The 22,542-nt window shown below is 37.4% G+C and overlaps 1 protein-coding gene across 2 annotated transcripts in view; it reads right to left on the bottom strand.

The window, feature by feature from the left end:
• Window positions 1–5,931: 5,931 nt before the first annotated feature.
• Window positions 5,932–22,542, bottom strand: part of MIB1 (mindbomb E3 ubiquitin protein ligase 1) — a 72,950-nt gene continuing 56,339 nt past the window's right edge. For both annotated transcript variants that reach the window (XM_032183455.1, XM_032183456.1), the window contains exons 16-21: window positions 20,328–20,509; window positions 18,361–18,553; window positions 16,779–16,857; window positions 15,153–15,266; window positions 13,934–14,034; window positions 5,932–8,752 (exon numbers count right to left, since the gene is read on the bottom strand). In XM_032183455.1, the coding sequence (XP_032039346.1) occupies window positions 8,612–8,752; window positions 13,934–14,034; window positions 15,153–15,266; window positions 16,779–16,857; window positions 18,361–18,553; window positions 20,328–20,509 (810 nt within the window). In that variant the 3' untranslated portion in view covers window positions 5,932–8,611. The remainder of the gene's footprint in view (window positions 8,753–13,933; window positions 14,035–15,152; window positions 15,267–16,778; window positions 16,858–18,360; window positions 18,554–20,327; window positions 20,510–22,542) is intronic.

Genomic DNA, 22,542 nt, shown 5'->3' with positions numbered 1-22,542 from the left:
GTAAGGAAAGTCCCTTGTTACTTCACTGAGTGCAAGTGAGAAACTGTGCCAACCTGAGAGACACTGATCGTAGTTAGGTTCCTATTTGTGAAATACAACTTTGGTAAAAGGATTGGAAAATTTTGTCTAGGGAATAGCTGTCTGGTCTGTTCAGCTTCTTGGTAGAAAGATACTGAGTTGCTTGAAATCTGTGTCTCCAAGCTGCTTGCATGCTCTGGGAAGACTTAAGAACTTGGACATTCCTTCCACTGAGCAGACTGATAGGGTTCAAAGCATATTTAACCATGAGCTGTGCTGCAACTGGGTGGAAAATATTAATCAACTCTAGTCATCTAGAGAGACTGTGGTTATCACGAAGAATATGTGGGACACTCATGCAAGAATTTTTTTTTTTCCCCTGCTCACTGGACAAGTTCTCTCCTAGAGTTTATCTACCCCAACTGCATGCTTTTGAAAAGAAAAAAAAAAAAAAAAAAAGGAAAAAAAGCTAGACTAAATGAGTACTTTCAACTAGAGCTAAAGGTAAACACTCCATTGGAACTTTGCCCTAATCAATAGTAGCAATGTTCATGTCACATGAGAGTCAGAGGATAGAATATGGTGCTTACTGCAGTCAGCAAATAAGCTAATTATACTTAGCCTGCTTGAAGAAGGGGACAAGTGAGGTCTGGTCCACCCACATATTAATGCAATCATCATTATCCTTATCCCTTGTTTGCTCTGCGCTTATATTGCAAAAAAAAAAAAAAAAAAAAAAACCTTGTCCCAAACGGAGGATGCTACTGACCCCTTGTGGGAGAAATACTCCGACGTTTTAGGGTGCACGAGTGTCACTGCCTAAACCAGCTCAGATTTAAGTTCGTATACTGAACTCCCACGGGTTTATTGCTAAAGAAAATTTAGTGAAACGGTGTCATAGTTTTGAGAGGGGTCAGTATAACCTCACAAGGGTATTTTCCTGACCTCATGCTGTTTTGCAGGGAGCTAAATTTTGTATTAACTTCTCCAGGGCAGCCAAGCAAGCTTAAGCAAACCATAATTTTAAGAAGTAGATTTTACACTAAATTTCCTACAACTTTGTTTTGAATTATAGCAGAACAAAAGTTTTACATTATCAGCTGACACATTTCTTGGTTCCTAATATGATTAAACCTATTTCAGCACATCACAGCATTGCCCTCTAGAGACTGCTTTTTAGAAGAATTTCTGAGTATCTCCTGGCAAGCCTGGCCATACTCCTCCTTCACTGCAAAGGGAACGAAGTGTTTAAATCCCTCAGGTAACTTCCAGACAAAAGCTTTTCATAAACACCAGTAACAGCATTGATAGGCTTCATTCTTTCAAAAAAAAAAAAAAGTCAAAAAAAAAGGTTTCCAGTGCATGCTGCTGTATTAACTTGAAATAGGCTGCATGAAGCATGAAAATTAGATCTTCAACAGTATCATTCCTGACTGAAATTACCTTTCCATATTGTGGAGGACAAAGTCTGTTAAGGAAACCTCTCTTTTTTAAATCAGATACTGCTGCTAACATTTCTCCCCTGAATAAGATGAAGTACACTCATGAAGAACCACCCTCAGCATTTATGAAACGTCAAATCTGAAGGAAATCTCCACAGCCATATTTTTCCTGCCTTAAACATGCTGCATATTGGAAACAGCTTGAATTAATTAGGAGTGCAAGGTGCATTAAGATACAGAGCGGTGTGTTTGTAAACTGCCCTTTCTTTTGGGTCCACCACCCTTCTCAGTGTGGAAGAAGCCTTCTCAAAATCTACAAACATCAATCTCTAACACCAGCCACACCCACCGTGACCAACATTAGGGGCTAAAACCCTAGAGACCACAGAGACCACATCCTAAAGCCTATACTAAAGCTGTTGCCATCACTTGATGCAGTATACCTGAGATGCAGTAGGCATCTCTCATTTCCCTAAACATGAAGATGAGGGCTGGCAGAGAAAGGTCCCTCCCACCTGGTGACACTGAACAAGTACAAGTCTATGGGGCCTGATGCCATACACCCCAGGGGCCTGAGGGAACTGGCTGAGGGAGTTGCCAAGCCTCTCCCCATCATATCTGAGAAGTCCTGGCCGTCAGGCCATGCGGTGACTGGAAAAGAGAAATATCACTCCCATTTTTTGAAAGGGTAGGATGGAGGATTTGGGGAACTACCTACCGGTGAGCCTCACCTCTGTACTTAGAAAGCTCATGGAGCAGATCCTCCTGGAAGCAATGTCAAGGCATATGCAGGACAAAGGTGATCCGAGACAGCCAGCATGGCTTCACCAAGGGCAAATTGTGCTGACCAGTCTGGTGGCCCTCTAACGATGATGGAGTGACTGCATCAGCTGACAAGGGAAGACTGACCAATGTCATCTGCCTGCACTTCTGTAAGGCCTTTGACACAGTCCCACGTGACATCCTGGTCTCCAAATTGGAGAGAGATGGATTTGAAGGGTGGCTCATTCAGTGGATAAGGAATTGGCTTGAAGGCTGCACCCAGAGAGTTGCGGTCAATGGCTCCATGTCCAGGTGGAGGCCAGGGATGAGTGGTGTCCCTCAGGGGTCTGTCCTGGGACCAGTGCTGTTTTGCTGAGACTGACTGATTTTGTTACCTTTAGTTAAATAGATATATTTTGAATGTATCCATTAAATTGAATCCTAAAAGCACAAACTTTGGTGCAGTAAATGCTGTCTCAGAGAACGTGAGCTACTATATCTGGCAGGAGATTTTTAAGTGATCCCATTCATATAGCCAGATCCATACAGGTTGTTCACTAACAAGATGGAATCTAACACAAATTTAACAGCAACTCTAATTAGTATAATGAATTGTGTACAGATACAAAAATTTGCACAAAAAAAAAAAAAGCTTAAGGTCAAACTTTTTGTTGTTACAACATAATCTGCCTTCATACTTCTGCTGTGTTATTTAAGAAATATTTGAGTATCTGGAAAATTCAAAGGCACTCAGCATTTCTGATGTTGCTGTAAACTCACTCTTCAGTGGTATATTCTAAAGAACCAGAATGTTTTGAGCTTTGGATTACAATCTCCCTCACTAGATAAGGTCTGGTGTCTTTAAAGATTACCTGCCAAGAACTCACAGTTACCGGACATTTGTTCAGGTATACAATTTTCTACTTCTGTGGCAACATCTAACTTCATTACAAGTAGAATCAAATTAAACGAGCTAAAAAAACACCCTTCCCAATGATGTGTGCACAGAAATCAGTATTAATTCTGTCTCATTACATCTTCAAATCAAAGCTATTGAAAGCCAGCGTGTATCTTATATAACAAGTTTTATTAACCATACAGTACATTAGCATTTCTCTTGAAAAGCTTAGACCTTGCTAAGCAGTTTTAATGAAAGCAATTATATAATGCTATCTGCATACAGAAACCCACTACATTCACACAGACAACCTTAAATTTCTCCAATAAACAGTCATGTCAAAAGCTACAATTTACTGAAAATACAAAGTTGGTTTTAACAGAAGCAAAAATGTTCCTGTGGTTCAGTAAAACCTGTTTTGTAATATGAATAATTTGCATTCCTGAAGACATGAGGCTTGGGACAAAAAGTATTTCCTAGAAGCTCAAAACGAGACATTTTTGATAACATGAAATGGCATGCAAACATAAGAGACTTGTTGCTGATTCTCTTTCTTAAAAGAAAACAAAAAACAACAACAACAAAAAAAAAAACACAACAACTTACTGGGCCAGAATAAAGCAGGCATTTTTACACGTTGGTTTATACAACAACCTCTCCCTTGACACCAAAGACACCCCCTACAGAACATTTTGTCAGCTCTCTTTCCCACAAACGCTGCTTCTGTACATTCGTATACTATGCCCTTCAGAGCCCCAGGACTGGTGCAACAATGACACAACTCACAGGAAGTTTAGCAAAACCTAATATTGCCAATTTCCTTTACAGAAAACACGTACAAGCATATAAATCCATGGCAGGGGCATTTCAGTTCTATGAACAGAAACTCCTCCAAAGATACTTGATACTTGCACTCTGTAAGGACTCGACAGCTGCTGCCCATCACTTAGTTCTACCAAGGCACTGTACAGTCACTGCATCCACAGTATTCCCCACGCTGTGCTGAAGAATATTGTGAATTTCTTTAAGTTGTTAAAAAGCCCTGAGTCAGAACTTTTTTTTTTTCTTTGTTTGTTTTTAACCACAGGCTCAGCTATAAAACCTCTAAACTCTTTTTTTTTTTTTAATTCTAAAACTTCTGTGATAAGTTTTGTTTTGTCAGCACAAACAAGGTACGAAATGCATAAAAAGACAAGAGTACAGATTCCAGCAACTTCTGCAAGAATAATATACAATGTACACTGTGGCAAATCATACAGCTCAGTTGTATGTAATTTATACAGTCAGTAAAAACCATTCGCAATGAATTCAGACATGGAAACTGATGAAGCAAAATAAAACTGAAATGTTCCCCATCCTTTCCCAAAGACAAAGAATAACCAGCAAAGAATTCAATACTTTGACAGAAAGGAGGTAGCCTTACTAAAAGTTAGGATGGAGTGATATTTTAAGTGAAAACTTATGTAGCACAAAGAACAGTATAGGCTTTTCGGTTCATCAGCTGCTACTGGAAGAGTAAAATTAAGTTTCTGACACGTAATGTGCAGTATTACAGAAGAAGCTTAGACAGATCACTAGCCCAAAGCAACTTCTTCAAACAATGTAGTGTTTACGAACACTGCAATACTGCTAGAAATAAGTACGCATACATAAAACTTCATCTCTAGAAAATAGCTACACGATAAAGACTTATATTATTTTAAAAGACCATTTCACGTCTTTAGAAGAAGCTAAAATACTGATTGTAAGACTATGCTAACAAGGCACAAGTACTTGTGCAAATCTGCTAGATCCTTACTCAATTCAAGTTAAGAGCAATAGTTCCTAATCCATCTTTCTTATTTACAAAGTAACTTCTTTATTCTCCTGCCTATTTTTTCAGTATGCTGAAAATCGGATTCCTCCAAATCTTAACATACCAGCAGAGAGTATTTCAACAAATGCAAGGCATGGACCAATAGCCCCAATTCTAAAAAAAGTGCCAAATCGGTTCAACAGGAGCTTGGGTACAGCAAATGATACACAGTAGGTTGGGAAAAAAAAAACAATAACCACACAAAAGTTAACAAGCTACAACTATTTAGCATGTTGTATTAGCCTTTTAGGTTGTCTCCATACCCTTAAATCACCGTGCACTGATGTGACCATTTATGTATTTCACTAAATTGAAAGAAGTGCTGTAACCATCTGTGCGTAACTCACATCTGAACAATATTTATTATCAGGTGTCTTCTTGATTTGCTTGGGAAACAAGTGGAGATATTATATCCGATTTGATTTCAAAACTGCTATTAAATATTAGGGGACAATCTTAAGAAACAAAGCCTGCAACCCTTAAATTTCAGTGTATCAGAGGCAAATGCCTTACCAGTTTTTCATCTAATTTTCACTTTGCTCCCCAATATTAATGATAATAACGAGATCTATGCTTTCATCTCCTGCTGAAGACAGATGCACGATAACATACCCTCAACTTTCCTGTTTGCTACCTATGATCCTCTTTGGCTTTCCAATCAAGCTTCTGTTTTTCATCCTCTGTGTTTAAGTGTTACCCAATTGAACATTTGCACCCTGTGCACGTTGCCCAGGTGAGCCAAGACTCAGGGCAGTGGATGAGCTCGCTAGCTGCCTCAGCAACACCAGGTCACCTTGGGCAGTCAGAATCCAAGGATGGTGTGTGAATCTACAGGTCTGTCCTAAGTCACACTGGATTTGCAAGTATTTTTCTGAAGTCTTTTGAAAGGCAAGTAGCGTAGTTAGTAAGCAAGTATGTTAGTTAGTTTACCTTGTTTTGTTTTGTTTTTGTTTTTGTTTTTTCTAATTGAGCTATTTCTCTTAATATCTTGATAGCATTGAGTTAAATCCCCAACACTGAGATATTTTAATTTCATCTGCCACACTACACCGTCCAATGGGTCCAGTTACTAACTTTTATGCAGTCACATACACCTGGTGTGACTGCAGCACAGAAGCCTGGAAATGCTCCTACAGCGATACCTTCAGTCACTGTGCATACATCCATATGACTGTGATGACAGGCAAATATTAAGAGTGTTATAAAGTAACTTACAGCTTCTGTCGTAAAGTACAAGCCTAACAACATTACCCACTCATGCTACCATCTGTGCCTCCTGCAGACCCCGAGTGTTTAACATTCAACTCCAGTTTTCCACACAGGATGCTTTAGATCAGTTCTCGCTCAGGTGAATTATTTAATTTTTAATATGAAGTTGAACTACTTTCAAGTAATTCTGACTTCTTCCAGTGAGAAAGAATTAGGAAAATGTCAGCTGCTATTGAGGTTTCAATTTTGAGCTGCATTATCATTAAGAAATCCACCCTGCCTTTGTGCTGACCATATAGAGAGGTTTCCTTAAAGGGTAAATAAGAGAGAACATTCAAAATGTGTCTGCCAGAACTAGAGGAAACTGAGGTACAGATCCGAGGCACTCCAGGACAAAACTCAGAATGGATGGACAAATGGCATGTCTTATGACCGTATCATGTTTGGAGGAACACTGACAGAAGCTGAAGCCTACTGTAGACAGTTCAGTTGCCAAACACTACCAAAAAAAAAAAAAAATCAGTGTTAGTGACATACACATTGTCCAAACAAAACCAGCACTGGACACTTGTGTGCAATCAGAGCCTAAGTGGAGATAGTGAAATAATGAAGTGAAAAAAAGCCTTTTATCAAAAATTTTCCAAAGCTCCTTGAAATCTTGGTATTTTAGAACAGGGACCCAAGCAAGAAAAGGGAGGGCTGTTCAATTTGGTCAAGATGACAAATACATAGATTATTTAAGAACAAATGACTACTAGTATACAAAATTAAACAGGATGTTATGCTGATTCCAGATAATGATTGTGTCATCAAAAGACTGAGATTAATTTTTAATTTTTAAAAAGGAGATCAGTTTTATTCTTTATGCTTACTTGAATCTTCCCCTGAACTACCCCTTTTGCCATATTTTTGCCATATGCAATCAGAACGGAATAAGAAATTCATCTTAGCTGCAAGGGAGGCACCTGAATGACTCCAGGTTATATTTCTTTGTTGTTCTGCATTCAAACAAAGCCAGCACAATGGCAAAGGGCTACATAAACTGCACTCAGTTAAATAATCTGCTGAATCTCTTAGGAGTAAAGCCCACATTCCTGTTAGCTGCAAGCAACCTTTAAATTAGTATACTTCCTTCCACCCAAAAAGACAGAAGGAGGTACTTGTTATCAAAATGTTAAGTTTGAAGCCCTCACAGTAGTACTTTCAGGTCCATGAATACGTCTCAGTCACATCAGTGACAGCTATCTCCCTCAGCTGACTTCAGCTCACCTAGGCATGGCTCAAAATTAACTGCTCTTCCAGCAATATTCTGAACTGCAATATTACCTATTAATAGTTTGTCACTAATGTTCTGGTATAACACCCAGCACAGATGAATAAGCTGTATTAAATCTTTGCTTTTGCTCTTGATACCCTTCGCCTGGAGACAACGCAACTAATTTAAGAGAGGAAAATAATATGTAGCTTGCTTCATACGTCATAAGATACAACATTAAAGGTTAACTTTTGCAAACTTCATCTGTTTTTTCTAATTTGTAGACCCAGAATATTTAAATGGCCCTACGTATATATTTGTTCCCCCACAACTGACCAAATTCACTCATCCAAGACAGATCAACCAACCCACTGCTCCTATGTTTTACTATCCAACCAAGTTAAAAGCAGTTCCATACGTAACTGTGTGGCTAGCAGACCCAAGAAGTTCACTAGTTACGTTACCTTGAACCTGTTACACTAAAGTGCAGTTTGAGGAATGCAACATCTCCAAACTACTTTGTTTCTTTTTTCCTGTTTTTTTTCCCAACCCATCCTCAGAAAGGGCATATTAAAGTTTAAATTAGCTTAACATTGTATTTTGAGGCCTGGTCTTAGTGAAATAGTAGGATATTTATTATTACTGTTTACGCACTTTGTATTGACTTTGCGTTATTGTGTATTTCAAGATAACAATTCTTGTGAATCGTAACTGTCACAGGAAATCTGAACGTTCTCCAGAAAAGCGTTAAACAAAAAAGCACTACATATTTATATTCAATAATAACTGACAATATATTAAAAAAGGGGCAAAAAAGTACATTGCTTGACACCTTATACATACATTACAAAACACGAAATAAACCAAAACAAGATTGTCCCTTTACATTTTAAGGGGAAGAAAACAACAGAAAGAAAACTAAAAAAAGACTGCTGTAAATTAGCTTCAGGCTCAGATCTTAGTTTTAAGAGTAAAGTTAAAAGCTGACTGTTCAAATACTGTTCTATTATTTGGTGTGTTCACAGTCTTTAAAGAATTACCATGTAATGAACCTGTGCTACAGTATTAGAAATGTTTTCTTTAGAACCTTTTACTGCCTTTCAGACTTGCAGAGATGTAAATCATTCAGATGTCCTTATTATTCATGAACTATCACTGGTTCGTTCCACTGTTTAATACAAAAGGATCCTTCGTTCAATTGCCTTGCGGCATATCGGGCATTCGCTCATTCGGTCTCCACAAAGCTGACACGTTCCATGGCCACAGAGAAAGATCATATTCTTCAGACGGTCCAAACAGACAGGACACATGGTCTGTAAAAGATTTTGACAGGTTACATAGTCAATGACAGCACTGATGCAGTTTTGAGAATGCAATAGATAAATTACTGAAAATTAACAATAAATATGCCATCTTAAGTGTAACAGATCATTGGCATAGCATAACCCAGTGACTGAGCATATATTCCAAAACCTTATTATTATTTTTTTAAAACATACATTTTTACATCACATTGATCTAAGGTTTTGGGGCTTTTCATGACACAAAGCTTGTGCTTTTTGTTGCTTTGTCTGCTTTCTGTTCTTGTTTTTTTTTGTTTGTTTTTTTTTCCTCAGATGTGATCTCCAACTAAGGCAACCAAGTAGTAGGTTGATACCAAATTTTCATTATCATCACCTAAATTTGCAAAATTAAGACACTATTCAGCAACATTCCCTTTTACATGACGTAATCTCTCAGGGAACAAAAAGCATAAAATTTTATGTCATGCAACGCTCAGGTAAATGATTTACCAATTCATTCTCAGGCTCCCTAGCTAATCAGGTACTTACCTTTACAGAAGACGCACTAAACATATGCAAAAAACAATAAAAATGCTGCATAATCAATATTACATGTAAAGATTCAATTCTGATAATTGCAGTCTTTACTAATGGAAATAATCTACATTTTCTACAAAAAGAATACCAAGTTGTATATGAAGAGCAATTAATAAATCAGTGACCTTCAGTCATAACAATAGCACAGCAAACTTTTAAAAGCCTTTTTAATTGATGAATATTAAAGTGACAGCCAATGCCCAAAAAGATCTAAAGCTCTTCAACAGCAAAGTTTATTTTGTATTGAATAAATAAGGAACAATGTCCTTCACCTGTCATATGTAGAAATTGAAGTTTTTGTAAGGCATGTTCCTTCACCATAAGTATATTGTAGCGTATCTTATATTAGGATTTCATCTTAAGAGGTTTATCAAAGGTTAGTAAATGAATAGATATTTAACATATGATAATTGTTAATATTGTTCTACAGTCCAACAAATCACATCTATGATGTGCTCAGAACTGAGACACACTAACACAATGTATATTTTATATATAATATGAAATGCTAACAGGTACAAGACTTCAACCACAAACTCATTTTATCACTGCCTTGCACTTGTGACTTGTTTCTATACTAACTGCCGGGAGTTTACTTCAGTTTGTTCATTTTTGAGAAATATAGGCCATACTAGGAACCCTGTCCAGTATAATCTTAAAATATAGTTTCTATGGAATTAATAGATATTACTTTCTAATGTTGATTGCTTAGATGAAGACAAAAATAAAAAATAAAAATAAAAATAAATACATATATAAATAGAGCTGAAATTTGCATGGAATTTGGCCACATGCCTATTTTGATTTCCAGGATATCAATATAATGTGCTAGTAGATACGTCAAACTGCCAGATAAAACCTCATGTCACTTTGTTATACAAAAAAGGATACAAAAAAAAAAAATTAAACAAACACCATGCTCCAGTTTTGCCAGAATTTCTAAACTATCACACCAAAACAGTCTCCAAAACTAAAAATATGCAGATTGACTGTCTGCCAGTCCAGCTTATCTTCCCATTCACACCATGTCATCATCTACACTTCCCAATGGAAAAATTAGTCAGTAACCTACCGTCTTCAGTATGAATGAAACAGCTATCAGTTTCCAATGAATATGCAGTTGTCCTGTGACAAGTATCCAGAATCTAATACCATTAACCTGATGTCCTTTGATAAAGGATTGAAAAGCAACCCAAATCTTACCACTGGAGAAAAATAAAAAACACAGCCCTTATTCTACATTCTTAGCTTAATTATTTGCCCTTGTGTCTAAATACAATGTTAGAATTACTGAAATTAAATTACCTGTTTTTCTCCAAAATGCTACATGAACATTTGAAAAATGAAAACACCCATCAAGGGATACAAAAAATATCTTTTCAAACACTGTTGCTTCTGATGAATTAATTCAGTCAAACACAGAAATACTAACAGCTTCATCTTCTAGATCTCTTCCTCAATTGCATACGCAGTATTAGCAAATTGCCCAGTTTCTCCTGCTCACTACAAACATGGAATATTTAAAATATATGAATTGTTTTATTTCTTAATATGATACTACTTCAACATTTATGCTACTTCACGAAGTAGGAAAATTATTAGTAGCCTTCATTGCTTAACTACCTGCTCATATGCACTTTTACAGGGGAATAAAGTTCATTATATGCCTTACAGCCAATTTGTGCCACAGCAGCAGGAAATAAGCAGAATCTATTTCCAATAGTTTGCTAGAGTGTTCTCTGTATGAAATCACATTTAACATCTTTTACATGTGTGAATCATTTGACTACCGTCTCCTGAAGGAAAACAAATGGTATAAAAAGGCACTATATCTGTTATATGTAAAAATAACTTCTACAGATAGTAAAAGTAGGTCTGAAAAAGTATTCATCACACCTATAATTATAACTTGGCCTGGTAATTCAAATAAACCAATTTTTTACCACTAACAAGATGTTTTAAACTGTTTGAAATATTTCCTTATTACTAAAAACATTTTCTCCAACAATATACAGGTGGCACAGTGACAAAATAAATTGATTTTTAAATAGAAAGAAAGTGATGTAAGTATGGTGAAGGAACATACACAAGGTATTAGACAGATGATGATGATTATGTATGAAATGGGGTGAAGGTATCACAATTACAGTCAAAAGGGTTCACATTCAGGGAATCCCTGAAGAATGGTGTGGTCGTCAGATGTGGGAGATTCAGCTGACATCAGGCATCACTTCTGCTTGGCACGAGAAATGGTTTTAAAAGCTTGCTGCACTAACATATTAGATTATCATTGAAGGTATGAGTTGAAACAGGTTTATACCTGCTGAAAGAGAACAAATTAATTTTAAGTACAAAACTATCATTGTAACCAAAAGAGCGAACTGTTAAAGCACAAAGCAAAAGAATACATGACTGAAGTCGAATGCTATGCATCAATTCAGGCACAAAGTTAAAAGATCAGATGACTGACTGTAATCACATCCTACTTGCTACTCTTAAGTGTGACACAAAACTTGCCTCCTCACTCAAATAAGCTGAAAAGACAGTAAGCAAACAAGAAAGCTCTCAAGCCAAAATCTGCACAAGAATGACCAGAACCATCTCTTTCTGGTCAAACAGGTATTGAATAATCACCTGTTTGATACTTATTTTAAAAATAAATAAATAAATATTAATGGACGAAAGGGCATTTCAAAGTGAAGGAATGGCCCTCAATTCTCAAAGCATTCCAGTATTAAATCTTTCTTACTACTGCAAATATGAAAACCAGAAAATACAAGTAGAGAATAACATGTATAAAATAATTATTCTTTTCTCCCTAATACAACATAACTTTCTGATATTAGCTCCTTGCTATAGCAATTCCCTAGGGTAAGACAAAATTATTATGAATAAAAGAGCACCTTACGAGGACTGAAAAACCCACAACTGAGATCACGTCTAATCAAGGAGAAAAACTGTAAAATGAAGTAGTTTTTCTTTTGCATCCCTCCATTAAAAAAATATTACCATATCCAAACAGAACTCAGATCATTTATAAACTCATAAAATAAAGTAACCAGAAAAAAAAAATACATCTGAAGAAAACAGATTACTTGGATTAGAGCATTCATCTGCATGTTTGGATCTATCATTTTAAATGCCAAAGCAGTAACCTTATTATCAACAAAGTTACTTTTTTCATCCAACGACGTTATAAAAAGTAAAACTGAAATAAAACAGCAGATCTAAGAAGTCACAGATCTGCACTAGCTCCAGATGTTACCGTTGAGGAAGACATGCATTTCTCAAATGACAATTTTTAATCTGCATGTTCTTTTGCAGACACAAACTATGAAAGAGTATGCTTTTAATCAGATATTAGAACTTTACTGCTGCTAGGGTCTTGGACAGCTCTCATATGACAGGAGCAGGTTTTCACCGACATGTCACCAAGATAAAAATTCGACAGTATATCAGCTCTCAAATATAAGGCATTTAGGTATGGGTCCTAGAACTAGTGACCCAAAACTTCAGTCTTAACTTTCATGCACATGAACAGCTGAGAGTAACAACCATCTCAGCTAGATGGGATGAAGTACTGCAGACTGCTTTAAGCCTCCAAGAAGAAGAGGAAAGTAGTGTAACAAGAAGGTTTCTTTGTCTCTTATACTCATTAATTTTTTTTTTTTTCTAATTATGTTATATGGAAGTCAAAAATCACATATCAGGGTTCTCTTCTAAGACAGTAAGTTCATACTGTAGTCCAATACCCAAGTCTTTTACTGCTGAAAAATATCAAATTTTCATTTGTTCAGATGGAAAAGGTTTAAAGGTTGGACTAGATGATCTTACAGGTCTTTTCTTACCTAACCGATTCTAGGATTCTACATGATTCTAAAAGCAATGAAACCATGTAGTGATTTACCACAGGAAAAGTCCCGCATGTAGACAGCACTTCAATAGTATTTCAATAATTCTCATGAAACTAGACTTAGAGGCATAACAAATCTAAACAGATGGCTCTCAATTCTCTGAAACATTAATTTTGAGGTGTTTTGTTTTTATTAGGTTTCTAAATGGCATGCAACTTAATTAACCAATGAATTATCACTATCTATAGCCAATATAAATAGATTTCCACCTGCAAATATGATGCATAATTACAAAAGAAAAAAACTCTCATTTACATTCTAAATATTCAAATTATGTACTTACACCCCATGGATTTCATTTTGCAACCAGACACAAATTGTTTTAACAGTACATAAACTAGATACTACAGCTAAATGCCAGCCACTGCTCAAAGGCACCTCGTGAACAGACAAGTTAAGGTTCGGCTCGATATAGAGCAGTGAAAAATATCTACTTTCATCAGTGTTCTGTGAGAACAACAACTGCTGTAGCTAGTACATTCAGTCAGCTCAACAAGCATGGGACACTTGTTTTTTGTTTTTATTTTTAAATCTGTACACAGACGACAAACATACATCATAAAAATTATTGGTTAACTAAGATTTAAGAACTGAGTAACTTCAATGTGTTATTTTGTTTTAAATAACAGAAGATGTATCGGCTTTTTAATTGGCTTAAGTTACCTTAGTGGTCCATAAAATTTTTATCTAGCACTTTTACCTGTTCCTTGATGTCTTGTAACTGTTGCTGCAGCTTCTGTACATCTGCATTGACATTAGTGTTGTCTTTGTCTTTCTGCATAACTGGAATGTTTCCACTTGCTGTAATTTAGAGAAAATAAAGATATGTGATTACGTCTAATGAAACAGGAATAATTATTTCCAGAACACTAGCTATAATTTTTCAATTATCTAAAATAATGTCATTCAAATAGATTTGATCATCTAATTTAATTCACTATAACTTCACTGCAGCTCAATTCCTGAAGAACTTTTGAGTTTTGTAGCAACAAAGTTGGCAAATATTTCCTCAATAATAATGCTCAAAATGACTCTAAGCACCTCAGTGTTTTCAGAGTTATTTGTCAGTGATGCTCCTCCAGTGAAGTTTAAAAAAAAATAAAATCAAGCAGAGCCCTTTCACTCTGAAAAACCCTTTTTATCCACATAGCTGATCCTATTTGGTGATCAAATCTATACACAAGTATCATGGAAATAGTTTGGTTAAATTCTAAAGCAACTCAGGTTATGTTTTGTCTTTGATTGATCCAGGAAGCGATGTTGCTATATAAAACCAAAAAATCGAGAAGTACTTCATATGACAAATTTCAAATTTACAACATATTAAAAGCCTGATTTTAAGGATTATACTTCTCCATTTATGAATAGTGTGAAAAGAATGACTTAACATTCCAATTCAGATAAAATTAAATTCAAACACTGCATACCACACGTGTAGTCCATAAAAATAATTCATAGAAATTACTCAAAAAAGTCACAAAAAGTTTTAGAAAATCAAAGCAGGTAATGTAAAACTGAACGATGTCATGGAAATTGCTTATATCTAGATGCTAAACAGTTACTATTTCTTTATTAGTCAGACAGTTCCAGAAATAAAAATAATACATGCATGGACTCTCATGCACAATCACAGTCAATCTTCAGCTTTTTCTTTGTAGGTCATTAATAAGTTGCCAAGAAGTCATGTATGTTTCCGCTTCTACTCTGGACAATGTAGGCAGTCCTTTAGAGAAATGGTTGGTGCTATCATAGGATTGATAGCAATACAGAAGGAGGCAGCATAAACAGGTAACTGATACATGGCTATTAAACTTTTCTTCAAAATGAAAAGGAAAGATTTAGGTCTTTTCAAAGAATAAGAAAGGAAATAAGAAGTTGTTGGAGGGAAGGGAAAGAGTATGGGTCTTGGAGTCACTCACAAATATCATCAGTGGTATCTTCTGTACCTTTCCCTCCGCAGCACATTATGAAAGGCACTCTTCGCTCTACCACTGCCCGACATTGTACGCATTTCTTCATCAAGCTTGCACAATCTGAGAGGACAGAGAAATAAATTAAGAAATAAATCCTGCTATTCTCACTGTTCTTCTCTCTTAACATGAGCGTGTTTATTCTTTTCACAGTAACGATATACCAATACCATAACAAAGGTTTACAATACAAATATTTACTTGTGTTTGTTTTCACTTCATTTTCTGTAAATCACACCCATAAACAATCTCATTTGGGATTCAAAGCAAACTTGTTCTATTTATTTTCTTTTAACATTATTTCTGGTGAGCAGGTTCCTCTTTTTCCAACCAAATATCTATTCCACAAGACTTACTGAAGTTAAAAAAGTAAAATCACACCCATTTGAGACCAGAACTTCCAAGAATGTCTTGATTACCTGCTTTTTCTTCCATAACCAAGGACCTCATATATTGTACTAACATGCCAGGGGCAAACAGAGGTGGTTCCTTGCCCTCAAAAGAGTAAACCCATATGTTTTGATACCATCCTAGAAAGAAAGCTAGCATTATTCTGCAAAAGGCAAGTGACAATGCCTCAAAATTGCCAAAGGTTACTGTGAATCAACAGAGCATACTTCCTATGAAGTATACAAATTTGAGGACTCTTTCTCATCATGCTTACAAAGGATCTACAGAAAATAATCTGGAAAGAAACCTTTTGCATTTGTAGAGCCATTTGCTGTCACTGTTACAGTTTTGACTTGGCAATGAGTATTTCACTGCTGAAATCCTTCACCACAGCGATTAATCTTTTTACTGAGAAACTAATTAAAAAACTTCTCTCATCATCTTTCAACTGCAGACAGCGAAAGAGCCCAGATCAGGACTGGGATCAGGATCAGGAACAGTAAAGTTAGTGATGCAATGTCAGGTCTCTCAGCCAGAAGAGAGAAAGAAACCAGATTTCTTTAACAAGACCAAACAAGCAATTACTTATTGGAAAAGACTACCTTCCCCCTCCTATAGTACGTCAGCAGCAAGCACTGCTCTTCTCTAGGCAAATGACCCTTCAACAAAGCCTTGAAATGTCTGGTGACAAGGTGGTGGCTGTATTCTCATCCAATTATTCTCAAGATAGAAAACTTCTGGAGATCTCCTATGTCTTTTTGCAAGATACATGATGTATCTGCTATAGAAAAACTAGAGCCCTTGTGCAAATCTGCAGATCACTAAGGAAGCATATTAAAATATTTACTTACAGTTTTTTTAAAAACATGATTTGCACATCTGAACATGCACAGAAAACTGTAACTAAACAATGAATGAACAGCAGGCTACTATAATCTGAGCAAACCTACTCACTATTAAATAATTCAGAGAGAAGCAGCTGCTCTCTAAATTTCTGGAAATATCCACTTTGTCCTCTAAATATTTCATTAGCAGCTTGCCAAGTAATGCCAACCTTCTGATTATCACACCAAACTATCAAGTTGTACTCAAAGCCAGATCATTAATGAGCTTTCAGCAATCTTTTATTAAAAATGTTCTGTTTCAGGACTATTTCAAAAAGAACATCCTGTCAAGTCTACTTACTCTCACAAGCACACATATGACCACAAGGCTGGAAAAGCACTGCTGCCTTTTTGTCTGAACACACCACACATTCTTCAATCTGTAAAGTGCAATAAACATAGATATGAGAACAGTTTATCTCCTACTGTCGACATCAATTTGCTTTTTCATTCTCTTTGGAAAGGCTTGTGGACTTTAAGAAGTTCCATCTAAGCTATATTTACTAATTCATCACCTCAAAATTCAATTTAAAGGAATTATCACACTAAAGACATATTTGCTGGCAGTATTTAAATGTTCAGTACACTGACAGATATTAGCACTATTACTGACAGCCTTAGCACTGCAGATATTACCCTAAGTATTTATACAGAACATTAGAAAACTATCAAATAGATGGTATTGAATAGATACTCTCCAAATTAGCAAAAGAAATCCAAGGAAGGTTATCCACAAAGGTTAGCTTTCACCTAGGAAAGCTGATTTCCGCAGACCGTCTTCTTCAGATGGATGAGGGGGCAGCAGACTTACTTTGCTGCTCTGAACCACTGTGGCAGAACCTTTCCACTGACTATAAGGAAAGTCTACAGAAAAGGAGCTCACACTATGTTAACATTTCGCCTTTGAAAATATGCATGGCAGAATGAGTGAACAGTGTAAGAAGAATAAAATAGTGAACAGTAAAAACAGTACAAATGTACATTTGCAAGTTGCATATTTACTCTGAGACAGATAAGAAACACAGAAGCTGATTAGCCAAAGGTGTTTGGATAGAGATAAAAAAACAGAATGGGTTTTCTGTAGATCAGAAAACTTGTAAGTGGAATATGAGATTTTTATATACATATATATGTGTGTATATATATATATATATATTTATTTATTTATTTATTTTTTAATGGCCAAAAAGCAACAAGAAGGACAAGGCCTGTTGATTACTAAGAAAAAAGGAATACTCAAACAGAAAAGCAATGGGGATGCACCCAGTGTAGTCACAAATACCCGGGAGCAACCATTTGAGAAACATGAGGAACTTTCTGGGATTAGGTCCCTGAAATAGGGCACAGCTGGTTGATACTCTGAAGAAGAAAGTGTAATAAAATTCATAATTCAAAAAAAAAAAATAAAGAAAGAAAATGAAAGATGAAAAGAATACTGAATAAAAACTAGTACAAAACTAACTCAGTTTACAGATGAATAATCTTTCCAAGCAGCCCTAAGGAATAAAAGAACTCAGTATAACTGAGGAAATTGTATTTCAGGAGAAACAGCGATTTATCTTAACATGGGAAAAAAATACCAGGAAAAAAATAAAACAACTTCAGGTTGCTGTATTATGAAGTCTGATGACCAGAGCAAAAAAAAAAAAAAAAAAAGACATTGACATGGAGGGGGAGAATGAGGAGCAGATAGGACACGAGTACAGGCAAACAGACAAGATTAACACACAATGTTGGGACAAGATATCAAAAAGATTGACAATTCCATCCAGTGAAATGCCTGTAAGGCTAAATACAGCTTAAAATATACACTTTTCCTTGACCTCTTTTTTACTTTTCCATTAAAAATAGAAAGAGAAACAGAAAGCTTTGGAAATGTTTACCTTTGTCCTAGACTGAACTTGCTCTTTACAGATGAGGCATTTTTTCACCCGTGGTGAGCACAGAGAACACGTGGCAATATGTCCACACGGGCCAAACAGAGTGTCTCTCTTCATGTCTGAACACACCATACATTCTTCTAAGGTTTCAGAGTCATTGTTGATCATAGACGGGCTTCGGGAACCAACCTGGCCACTACAAAGAAACCCTGCAGTCAGGCTTTTTTTTTTTTTAAACTCATACTGCACATCAATTCGCTGCTTATCTGTATGTTCCTATACATTCAAGGATCAGTGTGTATCTTAACACAATCCCAACTGTATATTCCCACGTGTACTGTTGACACAAGTGTGAGGTCTCACACTCAGATAAGGCATTCTATAGAAACAGCCCACAGAAATTGGAATAGCATCTTGTAAATGCAAAAAACCCCTACCCTCCCATCTCATGAGTTTAGTTTTTAACAGAGTAATAATAACGTATACATTCAGAAGTGCACATCTTGCCACCTGGAAAGCCTGAATATACTTGTATTACTTTCCAAATGGCAGACTTGTAAAAGAAGCCCCGAACTCCTGAAGTGACCTCACCCTGCATCTGTGTCCTATGCTGCAGCTCACCCAGCAGAGGGAGCATGGGTTAAATGTAAACAGCTCAGTCCTACAACGCTCACAAGCCCATAAAAGGTGGCGAGAAGGAAGAACAGCCACAGTGATGAGGCTGAGACAGACAAAAAGTCTCTGCAGAAAATTAAGCACCTTACGTGCTAGGGCAACATCAACAAGAACAGTCTCTCTTCGTGACATTTTGCAAGTACGTTTTTCATTTCCATGCACTGACTTCTGAGCAGGAATTAAGGATAAGAATCATGTAAGCCAGTGACAGCAATATAACTAGGACAACTTCCCATACTAAGTGCACTTGATGACATTTTGGTGAAATTGTAATTCCCAAAGAAGTGCTTCTGAGGTGCCAGGCCTAACCCCTGTTTTTCTTATTGCAAAGTCATGCAGTCATTCAGCCTGACAGGTACTCAAAAGGTGCTCCATGCAAAGCAGGGTCAGCCCTGAAATCACACTATTCAGGGTTTTTCTCCATTCCAGTCTTCAAAATTTGCCCAGATAGATTTCACAGCCTCTGTGGGCAACCAGTCCCAGGGCTCAGTTATCCTTTCAGTGATGTCCCCCCACCTCTTTTCTGGAGTTGGAGTTTTACCAACCTGCAGCTGCATTTTGCCACCTTCCCATTCCCCCCCCTTCCCATATGAACAAGCTTTGTGCTGTGCTTCTAGGCCCTGGTAATGCAATCTCCACCCTGCCTGAATGTAATAACCAGTGTTGTTTACTTCCCAACTCATCAAAATCCTTGCAAACCAAGCTTCAGAAAAAAAAAAAAAATAATAATAAAAAAAATAAAACCACTCTGGTGACATCTAGTCCAATTCTCTAAAATTGCTACAACCCATTCCTGCTTAGAAAGAGCCACTTCAAAGCAACCAAACCCCAAATCTATTCAGTATCCCTCCCTCCCAGTAAAATTCCTCACAGCCTGGTCAGATAGCTGGTTTTCCTTTACTACAAACCTCAGCACTTCCAAACAGAAGCACAGTCAGGCCATCAGACAGGTATAATGCCTGCAGCAAATCCTCAGCACAGGAGGTGGGCGAGAATGGTAAGCAAGCCCTACTCAGACCCAGCTACAAGACAGGAGGCTGGTACCAGCCAGAGGAGGAGCAAGGCCTGGGAATGATGCACAGTTCAAACTTCAGAGTGTGAAACTCTTGTAAGATTTGCAGATGTTTCAAGGAATGTATGTGTAGACAGTATTCATTGTATCACAGAATACCAAAAAGATGAATAGAAGTCAAGAAAAAGCTTGTATGTTTTAACACTATAGGTAGTAGAAGCATGGTGTTTTAAATGCATCAGTTATTCTACAGAAAACTGGGCTATTTTATTAACATACATACCTGACTTTTTCTTTGTGGCATTTAGCCAGTGCTTTGCAGAGGCTAGGATCAGGGCAGAGATCGAGAGGAGACTGCCCCTTCTTATTACGGATGCTGAGGTCAGCTCCGTTGGCTGCCAGGAAGCAGGCAATGGATGCTGCGCTCTTCTTCTCTGCTCCCTGAGTGCCAAGTCCCATTATTAACTGAAAGACAACAAATACGTAAGCAACTTGAGAGACTCTCTACAGTTACAAGCAGGCTGGCCAAAGGAAAGCATGAGCACACACACACACACACAAATCTGCAAGCCCAAGGAAGTGACTCTAGAACTAAAACCAAAGCTATTGTATGGCTGCTTAATTCTGTACTCGATTTTCCTTTAAAGAACTGCAGTTCTGCAAGTAGTTCTCCTGCTGAAGCACTCCATCTCCTACACACTTGTCAAGGGGCTGTCCTTCTACACGAACATTAAAGGGCATAGTCCCACTGGGTCTCTACTCAAAATACAGCCAGAGCACACTAAAATTGCCGAGCTCACATGAGATGCTACCACCACTGCACATGGACGGAAAACACAGCTGGGCAGAGAATGAACGCACACTTTTAGTAGCCTAGTGAGCAACGCACTTGCCCAAGACAGACTTAATTTTAGTTGTCTTCTCAGCATGGAGGGATTTAAACTCACCTACCTGTCCTAATCATGTAACACCCTTTCACAGCTACGTCTGTATCTGTGTATTTTCTGCATGACCCGCAGGGCCAGCCAGGAAAACAAAGAGAGAAGGCTCACTCCCTCAGCCCCACAATGACAGGGTTCACCTACTCTGGAGTATTCTGGACCTTCTCCCAGCACCTTTTTGTACTAAAGCTTGATGAGATAAAATGTAGAAGTGTAATGCAGACCACATGTCATGTGAAACTGCTGGCACTGCTAAGAGTCCCCCAGCAAACCACACAAGACTGTTATTCAAAGGAGCAGCCTGAGCACAGCTGGCACAGATTCAATTCAAGGAGTTTTAAGTGCTGAATTCCGGAGTCACGAAGGCTTCAACACTGGGAGAGAGGCAGGATTTTCTACACACCTTGCTCCCAATATCTAATTTCAGCACCCAACTTCACTGATTTACATTATTCTATCCCACTTCTGTTTTGTGCAGCCTATCCCTGTACCTCTTCTTCTAAAAGCTGGGTGTTAAGTACCACCCTTAAAAAAATTAATGATTATTACCCCAGACAAAACGATCTTTTGTGATTAAAGAACTAGGGTGCGCTATTTTAGATGCTGCAGCACATAGGAATAAATTTCAAATACCATATATCTGTCCCATATCCAAAGGTTGCATACCTCTGAGTCTGAACCACGATGAAAATAGTTTTCAAAACCTCTCTAGTTACGTCTCCCAGCCCTCAGAGGTGACTTGTGAAGAACAAAGCTGGGTTTGGGCCCATACCTTGCAGCATGTGAAGTATGTCTCAGAATTCTCTCCCCTGCCTTGATTATCTGCAAGATACCTTTGTCATCACACAGCCATCCAGTTTTAGGAAAGCTTTTTTTTTTTTAAATTTAAAAACCTCAGTCTACAGTTCCTCCTAGTTGGAAGTTTTTATATAAATACATGTTACTGAGATGCTACAATACTCTTGAAGGTTGCTTCATGAGTTCACGGATACTCGTGGTCCAGCACACTTTCCTATGACCAAATAAAAACTGCATAGCTTGGAAGATTTCTTAACAAGACAAGCAGTAAGTTACAGAGAGAAGTTGTTCTGTGGCGTTTAGATCACAAAACCAGTTTTGTTTAGAAATTCAGCCCGTTTCTCTGCACTTCAGTTACAGCAGTAGCTGAAGTGAAGCACAGACTTTATCTGTCTACCTTGGGTCCTGTCAGTGATCCAGCTGTGGCAGCACAACACCCAGTGAAAGCTGATTTGCTCTGAGGCTGGCAGAGCAGACGTTCTTTGAAGGCATGCCTGCAACCAATTTGCTCTAGTCCTCTCTCAGTTCCTGGGACACGAGTTCTCTTACCATCCACATTTGCACCTCATGGGCTCTGAGCTGTTCCAGAATGAAACAACTACTGTTTCTCCAAGAGGAAAATCAAACACAGTTACCAGGATATTTTCCTTCACTCGGTATGGGCACACACTATGCCAAGACTGGCTCCTCCACCTGGAACAGTCACCAACATTATTCAAGAAAATCTCGAGTCCTAAAATACCTCTGCATGCTGTATGC

The sequence above is a fragment of the Aythya fuligula genome, chromosome 2 (assembly GCF_009819795.1).
Source record: "Aythya fuligula isolate bAytFul2 chromosome 2, bAytFul2.pri, whole genome shotgun sequence".
NCBI classification, from domain to species: Eukaryota; Metazoa; Chordata; class Aves; order Anseriformes; family Anatidae; genus Aythya; species Aythya fuligula.
Note: the sequence above shows the minus strand (reverse complement) of the source record. Positions and strands in the feature narration are given on the sequence as shown.